Source organism: Aptenodytes patagonicus, chromosome 18 (assembly GCF_965638725.1).
Source record: "Aptenodytes patagonicus chromosome 18, bAptPat1.pri.cur, whole genome shotgun sequence".
NCBI classification, from domain to species: Eukaryota; Metazoa; Chordata; class Aves; order Sphenisciformes; family Spheniscidae; genus Aptenodytes; species Aptenodytes patagonicus.
Genome location: NC_134966.1, coordinates 7,790,502 through 7,810,335, shown reverse-complemented (window position 1 = coordinate 7,810,335; position 19,834 = coordinate 7,790,502). Strand labels below are relative to the sequence as shown.

General features: G+C 47.5%; 1 protein-coding gene across 6 annotated transcripts in view; it reads right to left on the bottom strand.

Annotated features, from left to right (window-relative positions):
- Positions 1-19,348, bottom strand: part of PRRC2B (proline rich coiled-coil 2B) — a 50,842-nt gene extending 31,494 nt beyond the window's left edge. For 5 of the 6 annotated variants that reach the window (XM_076355463.1, XM_076355466.1, XM_076355465.1 and 2 more), the window contains exons 1-5: positions 19,179-19,348; positions 5,157-5,324; positions 4,008-4,185; positions 3,685-3,787; positions 2,599-2,671 (exon numbers count right to left, since the gene is read on the bottom strand). In XM_076355463.1, the coding sequence (XP_076211578.1) occupies positions 2,599-2,671; positions 3,685-3,787; positions 4,008-4,185; positions 5,157-5,271 (469 nt within the window). In that variant the 5' untranslated portion in view covers positions 5,272-5,324; positions 19,179-19,348. The remainder of the gene's footprint in view (positions 1-2,598; positions 2,672-3,684; positions 3,788-4,007; positions 4,186-5,156; positions 5,325-19,178) is intronic. The other variant, XM_076355464.1, reaches the window with a different exon arrangement.
- Between the last annotated feature and the right edge of the window lie 486 nt (positions 19,349-19,834).

Sequence of the window (19,834 nt, the reverse complement as noted above, 5' to 3'; positions counted from 1 at the left end):
GGGATTCTTCATTTGAATTCTCATGTTCAATGAAGTCAGAGTGAACTTTCTCAGCTTCCAATTATTTTTAAAATACAAAATTCAGACTGAGGCAGAGATATAAATTCTGCAAGATCGCTTATAGATGATACCCTGTTATCAAGTATTTGACATTTCTATTCAGACTCTTTCTGCTCAGATCTCACTCTACAGGGGAAGTCTATTGTTAAGATTTCTGGCAAAATACTCAGTGAAAGACCACAGATAAGGACTGACTGCTATATGCTATACGCCACTCTCCTCCCTGCTGCACCATTTTTAAGATGCAGATCACTGGCCAGATCAGGCCAGGCTCATTTCTGGTCATTGGCAAATTGTCTTGCCAAGTCATCAGCCACCCTAGAATGACAGCTTTCTATCCATTCCAAAGATCTGCCAGCGACTGGAAAACAAAACACAGCAGTTCTAAACCTGTCAGCAAGGTAACACTGAATAAGAGGAAATTGTTAGCATTATTGCGCTACTAAACATCAAAAAAATTGCTTTTTTGAGAACTGTTTCTTGGTGTTACTTGGCTAGTGCTGTTTTTAAAAAGGGCATTTCAGAATTACCATGTTAGAAGTATCAGCAACGAGTACTGAAGACCTGACAAAAGAATCTCATCTATAGTTATCCTTCCTTGCCCTCAAGAGTCAAGAAGGATTGGCTTCTTTAAGTCATTTTCACTTTCTGGAACTTGCACACTGCATAAGACCTCCCATCTGAAGATCTCCAGGGAAGACACTGCAACTGCTGCACGTAACATCTTCAAGTATTTCGGACAGATGAGAATACACAAGAAGGACATTTCTCAAATACACCACAAAATATCTGAGATGTGCCGAGAATTCTGATTTCTACTGCATTATTCTGTTGAACTGGAATGGCAATAAGAATATTAACAACATGTAAGTGTCCTTCAGGGGAGACTTCCACCCCCCAGGTAAGGCTGCACAATGTAATGACTGTTAATGTACAGGCATTAACAATTTGCACCCTAACCCTAGGCAGCATCACACTGATAAAAGCTTGGTGCATCTTTTTTTTTTTCCTCCAAATGCCCCTTATACAGAAGACACAGGCATGAGGCAGCTCACAATTAATTTACTAGACCACATTTCTCCAGGATACGCCCTCAAAAAAAAAAGATTTTAGAGCAGTAATACCTAAAAGAGAGCAAAAAGCAAAAGACTTCCCTCTCTGTCAATATTAGAAACTGCTGTATTAGAAGGAAAAGCAATTGTTCAACGCCACTGGAGAAGAGGTGCGAGGATGGGATGGCCTAAGAAGTCCTTTCAGCCAGACTTCTGATGTTTCTGTGAGTCAATTACCTTCTAATTAAGCTGCTCTTAGCCACATATGCAACTCTTTTCTTGGGTTGAGAACTCTATATTGATAAGTGTGACCTAGAACGAGTTTTCAAAAAAATCTTTAAGAACACTGTTAGATGATCAGATTTCAAAACGACTGTACAGGAGGTCCACACAGCAACAGTCTCAAAAAAGTACCAATTAACCAAACAAGACACAATCTTTGCACTGGCCACCAACCTCAGGCAAGCACAAGTCTTTGCTTTAACATTTAGCCTTTGAAAAACACCCTCTCGTTAAGGGACTTGTTTAATTTAGGATAAGCTTGTCCCCCCCATTTCTGCAATCTGCAGCTCTCCCATTTCTTTCAAATCTCTCTGCAATTTCACTTGACAACTGAATGGTTCCAGGTCTGTTCACATTCAAACAGTGAGACTGAGCCGCTATTCTCACTACAGTTTTAATGGTAGTACTCACTGCAGCTGGAAACCACCTCCTGTGTGGAAATGGATGCATCTGAAGAGAACTAAACTCGCAATTTATGTTAACACTGCTTCAGGATCCTCAGTCAAGCAGAAGCCATTAGCAGCACAGTTACTCAGGGAGACTTAATAGAAAGGCCTCAGCCAAGGTGTAACCGAGTGCATCCTCCAACAGCTTCAATGCCGCTTCCACCCACTGACACTGTAATACCCTTGGACCAAGGATGCTGTGTACAGCCTCCCTGAGTATTACCATTACAGCTTCACTTTTGACCACCTAATTAGGTGACACTCCCCACACTACTAGCCATGGAGATGCCCACACTTCCAGTCTCCAATGTCCTCTCTTCTTTTCTTCTAAACCAATCCCTCCCCTCTTCCACTCTGTTTTCTGCACCTTTATTATACACTGCTCTGGGCTGATGGAAGATGCTTATGAGGGGGCAAATGTTTCCCTTCGCCTTCAAAACCTTCACCTCCCCGAACTCCCTGCTGCTTCCCAAGTGCATGAATCATTCTGGTTCAAGGTGGCAGTAAGACACATTCTGTTCAAGCTACGTCTTGCACTGGCAGACCTGAACAGATGCAGTTGCATCATTCCAGCCAACACACTACACAGAGTGCAAACAAGACTCACATGGCCTCACTGCACTGTAACCAAGACAGCTGTGTCCCATTCCACACTAGTCTAGACAGGGAGGGCAGGAAGAAATGGAGTCCACCCCATCTCACACCTGCCTGGGAGAAGCAGGCACATACCCAGTTCCATTTCTGTTTATCATACTCACCACCTTCTTGTCCTGCTGGCTTTCCATTCAGCTGTGCCCATGACTTTGGTCCACCTGGCACTGAATTTGTACTCTGAAAACAAAACAAAAAAAACCCCCAACACCCACAGGTCAGTGAAGTCTCACGACTGTTTTTCATTTCCTGGCTGGCATCTGCTACAGTTCAGACCTCTAGATCACCCAGATGTCACTGAATACCACAGGTCTCCCCAGCTTCTTGTTGGGACTAAAGTTAGCTGCTCCCCACTCCAGTGTACTGTGATGCTACAACAAAAATCCTCTTCTCTGCCCTGCCTCTCATCTCTCCTCTGCTCATCTTCACCAACTATTTCCTCAAACCATTCCTTGTGCTTTCCTCCCTCTAATCAAGCTTTCCCTTTGTTCTGTTGCATTTTCCCATATGGTCCCTCTTAATCTTCTAGATTTGTTCCATGCTACACCTCAGCTTGAAGGCTACCCTACTTTCTCGCGCATTAGCCACTCTTCTCCTCTTCAAAACCTAACTCCTGTCCTGATTTCCCCGAACCTCAAGGGCTGGGAATTTTTTTTTTTTTTTAAACTAGAAGTGTGAAATCTGCAGTACTGAGGGGCCAGATCCCTGCACTCTCTAGGGAAGCTTTCTTATTTGCCAGTAGCTTTTTCAGGTCCTGACACTGGCTACTTCTCCCACATGACCAGATCTCTTCTTATCAAGTCTCCTCAGGCTGGAAGCAAGAGCTGGATCTGTTGTCACCAAGCGACAATTGAATTAGACCCAAAGTAAAGTAGTTTAGAAGCGCTAACCAGCCATCCCACATTCCAGCCATTCTTTCTAGACTGAAGCTAGACTTTCTGCACACACTTGAAAGGTACAGAGGTAACGTCCACAGAATTATACTCTAACTGCAGCACAGCATTCCTCAGGCACAGTAACTTGGAGTGAAGACAAGTCAATTCTACAAGAATTGATTATACAGGAGCTGTTCTGTAAATTGCAGTCTGCTGATTCTTACTTGTGCAAGGCAACACAGACAATTAAAGAAAACCCTCAAGCTCTCTGGGGACAGGGGAAGCAGAGTGGCAGTCACAGAGACCGCTTGCACCTACCTCCTGACTGATTGACTGTGTCGGCTTCTGTAAATTGGAGACAGATTTCTGCAAACCCTGCTGCGGCAGCGACTCCTGCAGCTGTGCAGCCGTCGCACTGGAACTGAAAAGAGACAGCAGAGGTGAGATCAAAAGGGGAATGAAGGCAAGACGGCAGACAAACAACTGGCTATAGCAGTTGCTAAAAGATCAAGTAACATTGCCTCTACACTGGCGTGGACAACAGAGAACTGATCACTGTAAGGTCCAACACACAGCACAGCAGTGCACAACTGCTGCTGCTTCTTGTCTGACAAAACTTAGCAAAGAGTAGTTCTGCCTACCTCTTTTGGTCTGGCTGATCCTGCTTGTTTGCCCATCCTGTACCGTCCTTGGGTACTATAATGATGTTGGGGTCGTTTCCTTTGTTCTCAGACTTCAAGCTAGGCAAGTTTGCAGGAGGTGGCATGCGCCGGGCAGCAGCAACTTTCCCAAGACTCTGTAAGCCATGTCTAGGAATAACTAGTGAGAAAGGAACAACAGCAGGTCACAGAGGGCTATATCCTGCTAGATAAGTAACCTTAATTAGCACACTGTGGCTGGGTGCAGTCCCAACAGAACTGTACGACAAGCAGCACCACTGCTGCTATGTGAACATACAGGTTGTTTCCCACAGGACCACGGCAAAGCAGCCGTCTGTTGTAGCAGCTGGCTAACAGGCAGCCTCCTACAACAGCCAGGAGGGAGAGAGAAATAGTTCTCCCTAACAGAAAATGCCCACAGAGTCTTTTAGCTACCTGTGCAGATACTACTCTTTCATTTCACCACGGAGAAGCAGCATCACCCTTTCGCAGCTTGGGGAAACGGCCATCCAAATCCACCTCTTAGCGGACAGCCTGGTAATCTAACCCAGGAGTCCTGAGGTCTAGATTTTCCAGCTCTACCCACCAGATCACATTTATTAAGATGGTATTTTATTTTCTTTGGTTTTCTACTCTCACTCCAGAGCCAGTCCAGGCAATGTTTCCATTTTTTTGACCCCATCATCTACTTTTGCTCACATCTCCACTGCAAAACTAACTCAGGTTCTTCCCCAGAGGCCTTCAGTCCTTGACTCTCACCTCACACAAGGTCTGACCATCTTAAGGCACTTCAGTCAGCTTAACTGTCCTGTCTTGGTATAGCCTAAGACCCCTGTAAGGCTTTCACTCAAGTTTGCAACCTGACCACTTTGCAGCAAGGACACAGGCTAAACGAAAGGGCGACAGTCCCCCAGCTGTTTTGCCATAATTTCTCCATGTCTCTACAATAAGAGCAGCACAAAGAACGGCAGACGTTTGCCTTGAAGTCCTAATGAAACACAGGCTTAGACACCAGCACAAACAGCTCTGCAACCCAGCTGCTTCCCACTGGGTATCCTACCCACGGGGCCAACAACCTGAATTACCACTCTTGGAAGACACCAAAAGGAGCTTTCTGAAGGCATTTCTTACCTGTAGTTCTGATAGCTTCTATTGACTTTCCTTTATACTTATCAAACAGGCTGAGAGTCGAGTACTTGCTTTTCCCATCCTTTCCCTTGGTTATTTGCCCCAAACGATCGGACATTGCGATGAAATGTCATCTAGTAAGGAAATTTCTCTGCGCCGCTCCTGATCTGCCTTTTAATGAAAGAGAACCAGGGAAACACCATCAAACAGATTATTCAGCCACAGACAAGTGAAAAGTAAAACATGCACAACTGTTAGAACTGCAGATATTCAGTGAGCAGACAGACTAAGTTACAAGGTTTTAACCCTCTCCTCTTTAGTCGCAAGAAGCTTGTGGGATTGAAGATTCATAAACTGAATGAAAAGAACTGCAGAACACACTTCTCACAGCATCTTTTTTTTTCTGCCGCTCCAGTGCTGAAAGAGAGGGTGGTCAAAATAGTCCTTGCTTTAAAAGAATAAGCCTAACAATAAGCAGCTATGCACAAGGATTCCTAAACATAAATGACAGAAAAGCACTGTATCTTATACCACGCTGGAATTTATCATTGGGTTTCCCACTGAAGCACTGGTAGCTGGGTTTGTAATGTTTAGGATTATGGTTCCACACTGGCCACAGTTAACGACTCATACCAGCAATTAACGCTTTGAAAGCATCACCTGAAGGCAACAGAGTTATTTCTTCAAATGCCCTTTTCCCATCTGCTAGCCATGAGAGTGTGTTAAGGAGTCCAAAAAAACTGCTCAAATGAAACAGGTTCACACTCTTGAACCTGTGGGTTCAGCAGTTCTACTATGAATCCTGAAAACACTTTATAAAAAAAGATTACATTTTCTCTGTTGCTGGCACCTTCAACACCATTTTTAGCTATAAATATGCTGAAACATGAGGAACGCACACACTGGAGGCCAACTTTTATGTCAGGGAAAAAAACCATTGCTTACTTTCAATGGACCTTTCTTTCATTTTTTCAAGCATAATTCTCTGTTCTAAATTTTCTCAAATCCAGGAGCTTAATCTAACCTTTTCACACGTAATTTAGATTTCCAGATTTCTCGTTGCAAAGCCTCTACTTCAAGCCTAAAACTGCTGGCAGTTTTATTATACCATCTGCTAGGTCCCATCTTAGGGTTGCAATTCTGTGTTGGAGTAACAAAACGATATATATATTGGATCTTCCCACCCTTCACCCTTTCTGAAACTCATCCAGCTGAAAGCACGTTTCAAACGCAGTCAGAAATCACTCTTTCTGAAAGAAACTGTATCTGACCAGAGGCTACAACTTTCACCACCAATGCTTTATCAAACATGATTTCCAGGTAAGAGGATTAGTCCATCACGCATTATGTACAAAATAAAGCACAGACCACAAACATGTTGGATACAGCCAGTTTGAGAATGTACTGCGATCTGCGACTAGCTGAGTAAAGCCCATCTAGAGGCTGCTGCCAGGGGACAAGTTTCTGACCAATAAACCTGGCACCACACAGCATTCATTCCTGCATTGCATGATTTAAATTGGGCCTGGCAGGAGCAAGCAGCTGTGTGCTAGGCAGCAAGCAGCGCGGTCGGGGATAGAGGAAGTAAAGTATTTTCTGTTGCTCAGTAACAGCATCCACAGGATGCTCAGGAAAAACACCGGGCTCCACACGAAGCCTCACACAGCCACCTTTGCTGGACCACCACATAGGGCTGCAGCACGAAGGCTTGCGGAGACAACAGGGCTGGCCAGCATTCTTGAGACACCTTTTCCTGCAGAGCAGCAAACAGATCTGTGGCTCCAGTCTGGTTCAATCTTTGCTCAGATGGTCACTGTGTGCCAAAGAAAACAATAGCTCCTCACTTGCCCATTTCTACTGTATTTTATTAGTAGGACAGACATGAAAGAGAAAGGGAGAAAAGACACTGATTAGCACGAAGTTGGCAGGAAAGTAGAAGCTGGACTAAGAACAATGACCTGTTTGAACTGGCAGCATTGTGGGGAGCCCCAGACCACAGTGAATAGCAGAGGGTGCTGCACGCCAGCCCTCAGCTGCACTGGCAAGAGCACAGCCGCCTGCTTTTACAGGTATATTGAGCCTTGCAGAGGGAGCCTGGCTTGGGGTCTATCCAGACCACGTCAATCCTGTACCAACCTCAAACAATCCCAAGCAATAAAGTCCACTTTGAGGTTTAGAAAACTCAAACCAGACAAAATTAATAGGCATTAGGAAAAAAAAGAACTACCACATCAGGTTCAGGAGTTAGCCGGTTAACAGAAAATCCCCGAGTTCCTGAAAGTCAACATGCAAACAGCACGCAGGGTGATGCTGCCAAAGAGAAACCCTGACAACCAGTTATGTAACTGGGTCTCAGCTGCCTCTTGATTACATCTTTTATCATTAAAAGGACACGGGAGGAATAAACAACCACTTCAGAGCAGAGGAGCTGGGGACATGTCGGGATAAAGCCCCTTGTCAAACTTTCTGGGACAGCCACAACTGCTGTCTGGATAAGTGAAATTTACTTTGAACTCCTTCAACACTTTGAAGCTGAAAACGTGAAACACAGCTTTGTTTGTGTGTTATGTGTACGCTCCAAAGGGGAAAACAAGTCCATGGAGAGGTGAGGTGCTTTCCATACAGTCACTGTGCAAAGAGGCTGCTGAGGCGCCGAGTCCCCTCGGAGCCATCCCACAGGCAGGACCTCGGTGCCTGTCCCTCCTGACAGCAGCCAGCTGCAGATCTGAGCTAGTCCATGGTTGTATTGGCCAGCGGGATCACTCAGCACCCAGGTCACCCACAGCACTTCAGAAAAGCCACAGAGCCTCCCAAGGCTGTCACGACACTGGGACTATTTTCCCACCACACACTCGAGCAGAGAATCCAGGCAGGGATCATCAAGGCCTTTCAGTCTTGCAGAGCAAAGCCATTTCTGATAAAAATCAAGCTCATTAAGAACTGAACTGCCAGCCCGCATGCTTATTATTAGGAGAGCTAGAACCAGAAGGCACATGCCGATGCTGACAACTGAAAACTGACAGCCTCGGCAAAGCCGCTGACCTGTGCTCAGGGTCCCCGTGTCCGATAGCTGACCCTGAAGAAAGCATTATCCCCTCACAGAGAAATTAAAAAAAAAAAAAAAAATCACCAGCATCTCTGCAAGGTTTCTCTCTGGGTTTATAGAGGTCTTTGGGGGAAGGTTCAGTATCAGTTTTAGCATGCAGCTTAGCTCTTCCCGTTCTCAGGGCTAGCAAGGTCTCCTGTAATATCCAGGGACAGCACCAGAGTGCAAAATACTGAGTGTCTCAGAGGAATCAGAAAATACTGCAGTATGACCAGTTACATTAGAGGCCCTAGCGTACAAATAACTGCACCAGAATCACTTCCTGGGCAGAGAGCTTCGCTACCCAGGAGTCTTCACGTCCACATCGTGTTGCCCTGGATTTCATGTGTGGGTACTGACCCCATCTAACTGCCCTTTAAAGGGGTCTCTGGATTAGAAGGTACCAACAGTGACATTTTAAGTGCCAGAGCACGCGCAAGTCTTGGAGCTACAGCAGGGATCTACTGAGCACGGGGAGCCTGTCCTGCAAAGAGAGCCATGTGAAAACCTTGAGTTACTGGCACTGGTAACAACTGGAAACCCCTGAGCTGAAAACACAGCCAAAGAGAGAGACTCCTGACTTTGTCTGCAAAGCTCTTTGTAAACCTATGTATGAAGGAGGCTGGGCTGCTGGTGTTTTATTCACAAGACTTCAATGGAGCTTGAATACCTGGAAGTTAGCCAGCCTTAATTGAGCAGGGCAAACAGATTTATGAAAGGTAACACACACACACTAGAAGGAATCACTTCAGCTACTCGCACACCACTGAGCTCTACACTGAGCACAATCACTCGGGCAAAGGACCCGAGACCACTGCAGACCTTCACTCCTTGCTCACTTCACAGCAGCAGTCACAAACACAAAACAAAGCAACAGGATGGAGATTAACAGTGAAAAGGCTTTTCTCCAGAAGCAGGAAGATTTTTGACCTGAAATTTTATATAAATTGTTCAGAAACTCACAGGTTGCAAAAGCTGAACCATACTTTCAGAAGAGGAATGTTTGGAGTTGACGTTAAACTGAAATCTGTTGTGGTTTCTAATGTTACTGGTAATGTGAAACCTTTTAAAAAACAGTGCAGTTTTACAGAAGATTAGTGATGTTCACTCTTCTTTAAATACACAGAGACAATTTGGCTGGCACTTCTCATAGCTAAACATTTATCTGTCAACAGGGAGATACCACTACTTCTGGAACACATCCCACCAAGAATCACCTAGTTGCGAAACGGTTGCCACCTGCCTCAGCAATGAAAGGCACCACTGGCTGCCCCTGGAAGAGCTTTGGTGAAACAGTGTGACCAGCTGCCCTAGGGGCTTGGTGCCAGGTGCACTTATATCCTGTAGAAGCCCTGTTTGGGCCAGGCAGAGATCATCAGCCTAGCGCAGAAGGGACCAGACGAGCATTCAGTTCCTAGGAGAGGCTGCTTAGTAAGGAGGGGAGCAACAGGAGAGTATCAGCATTGAAGTACAAAGTCAGTGGGATCAATGCAGAAGAGCTGTGCAGCAGGCAGAGGCTGTTGCAAGAGTCTAGGCCACAAGAAGCTGCTTGCTGTCATTCTGTTGCATTGTTTCCAAAGGGACCTGCTAAGATTTGTTGGTACTCCTGAAAAAGGGCCTGCTGAGATCCTGAATGTGGCACCAAGTCCTGCCAGACAGGGAGAAGCAAGTCAGCAGTCTGCAGTGCAGAGAAAAGATAGACACTCCGTAGCAAAGACAGCTCCTGATTCATAAGGTGGGACCCTTCTTGCTTAGCTAAACAGGTGTATTTGGCAGTACCAGTTCTTTTAATTCTGCACAATTCCAGCTTCTCTCTGCATCTCCCATGAACCTTGTCTCCTTGTAAAAACAGGAGACAAAAATCACGTCTCCCATGATTTATTGCAGAGGTATGCTGCTAGCTGAGTAATACTGTTGGAGGCTGTCTGCCAGAAGACTTGCCCGCTGGCCAGCCCCGTCATCAGGCCTCTCTAAGCCAAGCCACCCTGGATTTGAGACATGCAGCAGGACCACGAAGCGGAGACGCAGAGTCTTCTGGACAGCATATCTATCATTAACTCTGTGGCGTGGAGCTGTACAGGCAGAGATAGAACATGACAACGGGGGGGGGGGGGGGGGGCAGAAAGGCCATGTCCTGTAAGATGACCTGACCTCATTTTCTCAGCTCTGTCTTCACCAAGCTCACCTGCTGCCCCCTCTTATAAATATACCGACAGGTTGGGAATCACAACTACTGTTACTGAACCACTGCACGGTTCTAGAGAAAACAGATCTCCATAATCTCACGTTTGGCCTGTGAAATACAGAAGCCCCACCTCTCTGCTAAACAGCTTTCCCAGTGCTGGGAAGGCAGGCAGCAGAGAAAGGCAGCCAGAAAGGGTGGATTTATAACTTACTGTAAAACCGATAAAGCAGACAGGAGTCTGAAGAGCTCAACTGTATTTACACAAAAACATTAGCAAGTTCTGTGGTCCTTTCTGTAAGGGCTGGACAGACAATGCCACACCCCTTAAAAGGAGCCCTGACCTCCAGTAATTGAGGATGCAAACGAAGATAAGAAATACTTCATCCTGAGGATGCAAGACTATGGCATGGAGAGAAAAAAAATCCAGCCAGAAAGCTGGTCCACAACCCACAGAAAGTACTTACAAGATCCTGTGCTCATGAAACTCCTCCTCCTTTTCAAGCAGCAGAAAACCCAAGGTGTGCAGTAAATTCTTCTCTTGAAAGGAATGTCTGTCTACAGCAGCACTCCAGAGAAACGGAGCCCATTTTCTGCCCATCTGCTGCATCATACTGTAAAGACGGAACTGACCCCTCGGTGCCAGCTTGTCAGGAAGGAATAACTGTATCTCTAACCCAAGAGGAAGCGCTGTAGGGCTTTCATGTCCCTCAGAATCAGGAACTGATTACTGCAGGGAGGCAGGAAGGTACCTTACGAAGCACCAACGACCAACATCACACTCGTCGCCCTCTCATCCAGGCCATAAAGGTGTTAAATGAGACATGCCCCAGCATGAACTGACTCCGACACCCCTATCTATAAACCTCGCCAGGCTCAGAAACCGTGACTTCCTGTAGGCACTTCTGCAGCAAGACACAACAGAAATCAAGGAGCGTATTTCTTTGCTGTTTCACATTTCAGAGGCAAAACCCAGAGAGGACAGAGCAGCTCAGTTCAGCAAGAACAACCTGTGGCTTCAACAAATCCAGACCCCAACCACTCTAGTACAAGAGGAAAGGTAAGTGACCTAGTGATCTCCACCAGCTGCCTGCACAAAGGAGGGCTCACATTCAAATACAAATCCTTACCCTTAAGAGCTGTACTTATGCTCTGGCTCCTCCACAACCGAGGCCCAGAGCTGAAGCATGCTACCTACAGCCTCCAAAGTGATTCTGCCTTCCACTTTGCCCTGCTCAGGTTCCTCCGAGAGCTGAATGCCCGGGGAGAACACACACACGACATCCTGTTCCCTCAACACCAAAGCAAGGGGGCTGATCACGAGCAAGCAATTTAAATCCAAATACAAAAGAAATCCCTGGCATAATGCTCTGTTGGCAAAACCTGTTCAGAAAGCTCCTGGCAACATTCAGCTGAACTGTAAGGTAAACCGGGCATTTAGGTACCTGAGCAACAACAGACTGCAAATAGCTGGTAGGGATCTCCTGATGGGTAACGGGGCCAGTACTATCAGTCCTATTTTACAGGCTCGGTAACCAAGGCAGAGAAACAGGTTGCTCAAGTACCACTGTAGGCAGTGTTAGAGGTCCCAGAGCTCAGGTTTTTGCTCCAGCCACCCAAACCCGCACTGCCAAGACCCTCAAAGAAAATGCAGCTCTTGATCACAAAGGAGCAAGTTGTAAAGAAGAGTCAAACGAGGAGGGAATGCATTGCAGCAGCATCTGCCATGTCTAGAACAACGTCTTCCAGTGGAAGAGACCATCCACCGGCACAGAAAGCAGACCCAATCCTGTCCATTACTTCAGAGGAGCCCACGAGGGTAGGAAGCACCCACACAGCATGAACTGTTCTCAGGCCATTGCACCAGGTCTTAGGACTGACAGCTCAAGCCAAAGACGCTTCCATCACTAAAAACTAAACCAAACACCACTGCATTTTAAGGTTGTGAAATTCCTTTAGTCCTGACACTGCTGCCACGCAGACTTTTAAAAATCATCACAGTGATGATACCCATATAACCGAGGTGAGATACAGCAAGAGTGGCATAGGCGAAACACCTGTGCTGCCAGCTCCAGAACCCAAATATAAGCCTCTGAGTTGTCAGATGTAGCTCACCTTGGAGAGCCCTACACAGCCAGGACAAGGACAAGTGGAAGGACCGCAATCGACTGCTGCCAGAGAACAGATGCATTCCGAGATGTGACCACAGAAATTCTTCCAGTGAAGTCACAAACATTTCACAAATCTTTTACCTGGTCCCACGCTCAGCAACTTACTCCATCTGTCAGCAGCGAACATAGGTTTTACAGCAAGCAAGCAGAGAGGAAATCAGAGATGTCACAGCTCCAAGAGATGAAATCAGAGCAAAGCTGGCAGTTTTTAGGTTAACAGTTCTTTTTGCAGGAACAGATACAGCTCTTTCCACACAAATGCCATCAGCTGTTGAGTAAGCAGCTCTGTTTTCTCTGCAGTCTCAGGAAGGATCACACTGGAATGGGGAGGTGGGTGTTTACCTTGTGCCAATGAGCCTCACTACCAGATCTGCGCTTTGGTAACACCCCTCCACGCTCTCAGGCTGTCTGCTGACTTCAGGGCCTCAGCTCCCATTCAGGTTATGAACAAAAGGTTATCTTTATGAAGAGAGAGACGAGCTAAAAACCAATTATATTAATCAGCAGGCAGTAAATGCCAATCCTCACTGCACACACAAGGGAGAGGTTCCTGTACACCCCTGCTGAGCAGATCCCTCAAGTCCTGTTCCTCCCCAAGGCGCTGATGGGAGCTCCTCCAGCAGGCACCTCTACAGCCAGACAGGCCAGCACCAACACACACACTGCAGGGTACAAAGCTGCCCTGGCAAGAGCTGAATAGATCTTTCTCTATCAGATTTCTCCAATTTCCCACAGCCATCAAGACTGATGCAGCCAGTTCAAACCATTAATAAGATTACAAGCAGTTTAGACAAGCCTGCAGTTCATAAACACTGCAGATGCTGAAGTTTCCAAGGAAGCATTTCTCCAGATTCCCCAATTTTAACAACACTAGAGCAATGCAGCATTGCACAGCAACCTTTCTTAGAAGAAGCCTATTCACAGGAGCCATTTGCACTAAAAATGAATGCCAAGGAAGTTAACAGGAATCTGATGGGAAAAGGACACAGGTACAAAGTGATAAGAAACCCAACGTTACACGCAGTGTGGTTCAGTACTCTGAAGAAAGGAGCTTTAGATACCTTCAGGTAGCTTCAGCTTTTCTGGAAAGCTAAGCAACTCAGACTATGTACAAGACATCTGGGCTACGCCGAGCCGGACAGGAAGTGAAAACATTTCACAGATGCTTTAATTTACATAGATATTTGCAGTGCATAACTGACAAGGTGTGTAAGCGTCATCACTTCTATTTTCCAGACAGGAAAATGATACTGCAGAACTCTGCAGCTATGCTGAGTGGCACAGAAAGAAACAGACCCTTCATCTCTCACTTTCTAGGGCTAGAAACTACCCTCTGAATTGCAGTGCCTTCCCAATGCTGTGAGGCCAGGAGCAGCATGAAGCCCTGCTCCAGAGGAGTTCTGGAGGAGCAGGTCTGCATGCCAGGATGGGGAACGCTGCAAACACCTCCTAAACGAACCACCCCATACACTGCTTTCACTGCAACAGGATCACAGGCATCACTAAAGGCAACATTTTGCTCAGACGCAGAACACTAACACCGTAATAAGAACACTAACACCGTAATAAGAACACTAACACCGTAATAACACTCAGATCTCGTGAATCCACTCCTAAATGACAGTTCATGAAGTTTCAATTGCTAGGTGGGAGCTTGATTTTCTGGTTATTTCAGAAGATAAAACCATGCTTCATACTATTCCAGCCATGAAGAAGCACTTCTTGAGCATGTCCCTACTCCCCTGCCTGCTTCGCAGCCCACTCCAAACTCTGAACAAGAGCACTCAAGGCTTTTGTACGGGCTCCCAGCCCACATACAGGTAGGAAGAGCTGAAGAACCCACCCCACAGCAGAACTCTTAAAAAAAAAAATTACTATATTCCCACACAAGAAATGCCTGTGGGAGGCAAAGTCCCAGCGCAAGCTCTTCAAACTTGTCTCTATTCACTCCTTGCAGCACCATCACTACAATTCCTGTCCAAAATGTCTCAACGGCTACCCAGGAAGGATTCCTCCACCAAGCCTCTTCCAACAGGGTGTAAACTCTGCAAATACTATATAGTTTACTCCTCTTAAGTGCTACTCACCTGAAATTCAAAGGCTATGGAGGATGCTCCCAACAGCTAATTGAAGCCCTGTGGACATCTGAAGTACTACAGTCCAACAGAGTAGTCCTCTTGGCCAGATCCTAGGGTGCTGTTAGCAAGTCCTCGCCTTCTTCCCGGTATTTTTCCTGTATTTCTTTGCACTTAAGCCTGGCTCACCTTTACCTGCTCTTTCACTTTTGCATGTTTCAAATCTGCACATTACCTCTTCCCTTTCACTCAAGGTATGATTGTTTTCACCAGTCCTCCACAAATTAATACCCGTAGTCTCTTAAAGGGGTAACAGTGACCTCTCTTGCCCCTTCCAGTTTACCAGCACTTTCCTGAAAATGTAAGTGTTCAGAAGCAAAATACAGACACTGTATTTTGGCTGTAAGCGCAATGGCCCCCTGCAGAACCGCACATACACCTTTTAACACCTCAAACCACCTTCTGTCCTCACAGACCCCACAGCATTGCAAGTCAAGCAGCTTCACAACTAACCAATGCCACAGGTAAATACAGAACAACCCAGGGCTACTAGATCAGCCTCCGGTCCACTTCCATTATGGTCCAATGCTCCCAGACCAAAAAAAGGGATCAGGATTTACAGCTATACACATCCGAACAGCTTTGCTCCGAAATAAATGGCTCATAAGCTCAAACTTCTCAGTTACTTCTGCGCAGGAAGCACATGCGCACACAGAGAACATCCTGAATACGAGTACAAGTTACTAACTAAAAATGAGCCCAAGCTACATTTCAGTGAGGTTTAACATTGTAATACAATCTCCTGCTTTAGCCCCATTTTTCCCTCCTGCAGAAAAGGACAACTCTAACCAAACCAGATGGGTTCCGCACATATCTGCAAAACCCCCTTCAGAAGGTGCTTTCCAGGAGCACGCTGTCATGACTTTCGTAATGAAGTCACTTAATTTCAGCAGTTAGAAAAAGAAGTTCTGCAAGGGAGAGAGCTGCACCTCCCCAGCCTTTACCCGTCCACTCTGCTTTCACCTCATTGTCTGATACCTGACAGACTCACAGTTGTATTTCTTCTGTTCCAAATGACAAACTAGTGATAAGGAGCTGTGAAATTATCGACCTATTAGGAGAATGAGTCAGTGCCACATGAAAACCAAAACCCACTTACAAGGCATGATTAGCTGAAGAGCAAGGCACTCATTGCCAAGTTGCAGAATAAATGAGGAAAGAGGAGCAGGAATGACCAGAGGTCCAGCCCTTGGAATAAACCCTCTCCCTCCCTCCCCTAAAGTTACCGTCCTGTATTCAGTAAGTTTCTCCTGTTCATATTGCTTCTATTCCCAGAACAAGAAAATTACACACAATTACAAGTGCAAATGCCACTATAGCAAAATCTCTTTGTACAGACTATCGTCATAAAAGAAAAAAGAAAATGGCTTACTATTATTTTCAATGCAGCAGCACTTAAGAAAGTTAGCCCGGCTCACCCTTAAATACTTTCAATTACTCAGGTAAGTACAAGGAAGGCCTTGAGCAACCAACACTTTTGAATCTTAAAGAGGCAGGTAATTCTGTAATGCATAATCCAACAGGCTCTGTACTGTACAACCCAGGCACTACCGGACATGCCTAAACCATGGTCCTGATTTTTCCCAGTTACACCTCAGACGCAATACCCTACAGGATGAGGAGGATGTGCTACAGGAATCGGGTGCTGTGCAAAAGCATCAGTGCCACACACACGAGGACCGAGGATTGTTTGTCTTTATACCATCGCTCAGTCAGATACCACGGCACGCTGCGTCAGGCACAAGACAAATACGGACTCTAATGCCACCCCTACTTTTAGGAGGAGGTTGTTCAAGTAAATTAGCCTTTGAAGTTAGGTTTTACACAAAGCTTTAATAAAAGGCATTATTAAAATGTCACTATAAAGTTAAATCATTTTAATAAAAATTCTTTAGGAACATTACTCATATTTATTAAAACTAAAATACTTTTAAACCCTGCATCTCCTTTCCAGCATCTGTATGGACTATTTACTTACTCTTCCAGCTCCAGCCAGTTGGCCGAGTTTCACTTTTAAGCTCTCATGCACACACAGAAAAAGAAAAAAAAGCCCACAGTTCATCAAAAAATGCACTGTAAGACCAAATAAAAAATTATCCTAGTTTAGAAAAAATAAGGCACTATATAATTACAACTTTGGAAACATTATAACGCTCGTGTTTTTACTATTTTTTTTTTAAAAAAGGTATCTGCTCAAGTTATGTAGAAATATATTTTCTTATCAGCGAAGACCCCTGAAAGCATCCTAAAATGTGTGACATCTAATCTGCTCAAGCCATGCAGAAAAGCAGACCAGACCAACAAATAAAAAAAAAAGGAATCAACTTATATTCAATGTACATATCAAATTAAGCACAAAATCAAAATACAGCTAACAGCAGATGTACTTGTACTGGCTTGAGGAAACATGTAATTTAAAAAAAAAAAAAAAAAACACAACAAAACCAAACCCCCCCAGCAATCTCAAACCGTATTTGCGATTTTTCTGAGTATGATTTTTAATCTGAACTTTTTATCTGTAAAAAGAAAAGTACCAGCCCATTTCAAAGAGGTCATATAGGAGAGGTCTTGTTTATCATACCCCAAAAATAGACTCTGCTTAGGCCACAGTCCTGAAAGAAGTAGCATTGCCCATGATGAACCCACAAAGATCTCAGGGACCCCAGATGCGCTCCTGATAAAACCCAGGCCCATTTACAATACTTCATCTGAAGTGAAAAATGCAGGTAGATATTTCAATTTTTCAGACAGAAATCATCCCGAAACCATCACTTTCCATCCCCTCTTTAAATTCCACTTTCGGAATATGGTCTCAGCCTCCCCTCCTCCTCCCTACCTCTTCCAGGTGACTTTATTCCCCAGTCCCTGGCCCGGAGCACTAGCTTTTAGGACGCTGGGGTTTAACTACCCCCCAGTGCCAACTGAATGTGCAAAAGGCGTGGAAAAGGCAGGTCCAAAGGTTACATCCTTGCCAGTTTATATCCGAGAAATCTACTCATCAGGAGCCGATTCTCCAAACTCGGGCTCTCCAAGGCAGGGACAGCTATTTATGCATCCTGAAAAGGCCCATTCCAGTGGAGGCCCCATGTCATCTGCAAGACAAGGCTTAACACAAACCGAACCTCCACTATAAACCTTGATTCACTCCCGGAAGGGGCGGGATGCCTTCCCCCTAAGCAGACTACAGCAGATGATGTAGACGCTGCGATGTGTTTATACGTAATACCCGTTCCTAGAAAGAAACAGAACTACTAAAGTCCTAAACATTTATATTTATTATATGTTATCACCCCAAACACCAGTAACATCAATATACAAATACCTGATCAGTTGATACTCGAAACAGTATCTCACCCTTTGCACGTTCGGAGGACAAAAACAAAACACAACTTTCCTAACAAAACCCACAACTCCCCGCTCTTTCAAACCCTGTCGGCCAGCTTTGACTTTGGGGACCAGGGGGTTATTCGTAACCACCTTAACGAAAAAAAAACCCTCCTAGTGCACAACCAACGCTACTAAACAAACCACCCCCCCGGGGAAGATGCACAGCACATGTGTCCCAGGACCCGCATTAGGGTTTCCCCAGCTTGCAGCACATCTGCTCCCACACAGAGATGAAAAAACTCCTTCCTAAACCAAAAAAAAAAACAACCACCCGCCTTTTCAAACCTACCTAACAAGCTCTCCCAGCACCAAAGCGCACAAACTCCATCCTTGCTCCCCACGGCCAGCAGCCGCCCCGCACACCCCCCGCCCCAAGCCGCATTTCAGCTTTCGGCCTCAGCAACCCTTTTGTAGGCTCCCGCACAATAACAAACCGACCGAGCCTTCTGGACGCCACCCCCCTTGTTTTGCTGAGACACACAACACACGGCGCGACAAAAATATCTTTGTGTCACACTCCAGACGACGAAGAAAAACAACCTGCCTTTGCGGCGGGGAGCCCCCCCCTTTCCCTCACCCCCAGCCCCTGCTGCACCCCTCCGGGGAGCGGAGCGGCGAGGGGGGGGGTTCCAGCCCCGCCGCACACGCGGACACCCGCCCAGCAGGCCTCCCCCAGCCCGGGGAAGGAACCCGGACAACGCCAGGCCCCCCGGGCCTCACCGCGGCCCTCACCGGGGATGGGGCCGGGGCCGGCCCGGCCAGGCCCCGCGGCTGCCCCTGGCGCCTCCATCCCCGCGGGGGGGGGGGGGGGGGGGGGTCGCACAATAAAGCCAGGCGGCTACACCAGCCCCAGATGAGGGGGTGGCCCCACCAGCCGTCCCGGCCCCCCAACGCCAGGCCCCCGGCCCGGGGGACCCGCCAGGGCTGCGCCGCCTCCTTCCGCCCCGCAGGGCCAGGCCGGGCGGCAGCGGGGTGCCGCAGCCGCTGGCTCCGGCTCCATTTTAGGGCTGCCTCGTCCCACCTTCCCTCTCCCTCCCCTTCCTCCTCCCCCCCGGCCCTACTCACCGCCCCAAATATCCGCGGCCGTCGCCGCCGCCGGCCCCCGATACCCACCTGTGGTGGTGGCGGGGAGCCGGGAGTGCCTGGGGAGCCGGGTGCGGAGGGGCGATGGGCGCGGGGCGCGGCGGATGGCGGCGGATTGCGCGGCGGCGGGATGCGGGGCGATACGGGTTCTCGCTGCCGCTGCCGCTCCCTCCTCCTCCTCCTCCTCCCCCTCCTCCCCCGGCCCGGCCTGTCAATCCCGCGCGGGAGGGCGCCGCGCCGCCGCCTGCCGCCGCCCTCCGCACAGCGCCGCCTGCAGGGCTCCGCCGGCGCCGCAGGGGCGGCCCAAGATGGAGGGGGGGGAGCAGGGGGGGGAGCAGGGGGGTGCCGCTGAGGGGCGAGGGCAGGCGAAAGGGGCAGAGCCGCGGCGGCTCCCTCCGGCCCCAACCCCTCTCTCCACCCCACACACTCCCGGAGCAGGCGCCCGGCCGGCCCCGAGGGCCGTGAGGGAAGCCTTCCCTCAGAGCCAGCAGGGCGGGCTGAGGCGGAGGGAGCTGGGCCTGGCGGGGTGCCCGGCCCCCCACGAAGGCAGCAGGAGGGGTGGGGGGCAGCGAAGCCACCAAACGCACCCCGGCTCCTGTCAACCCGTGAGGCGCCACGCTCGAGCCCCACGGTGCTGA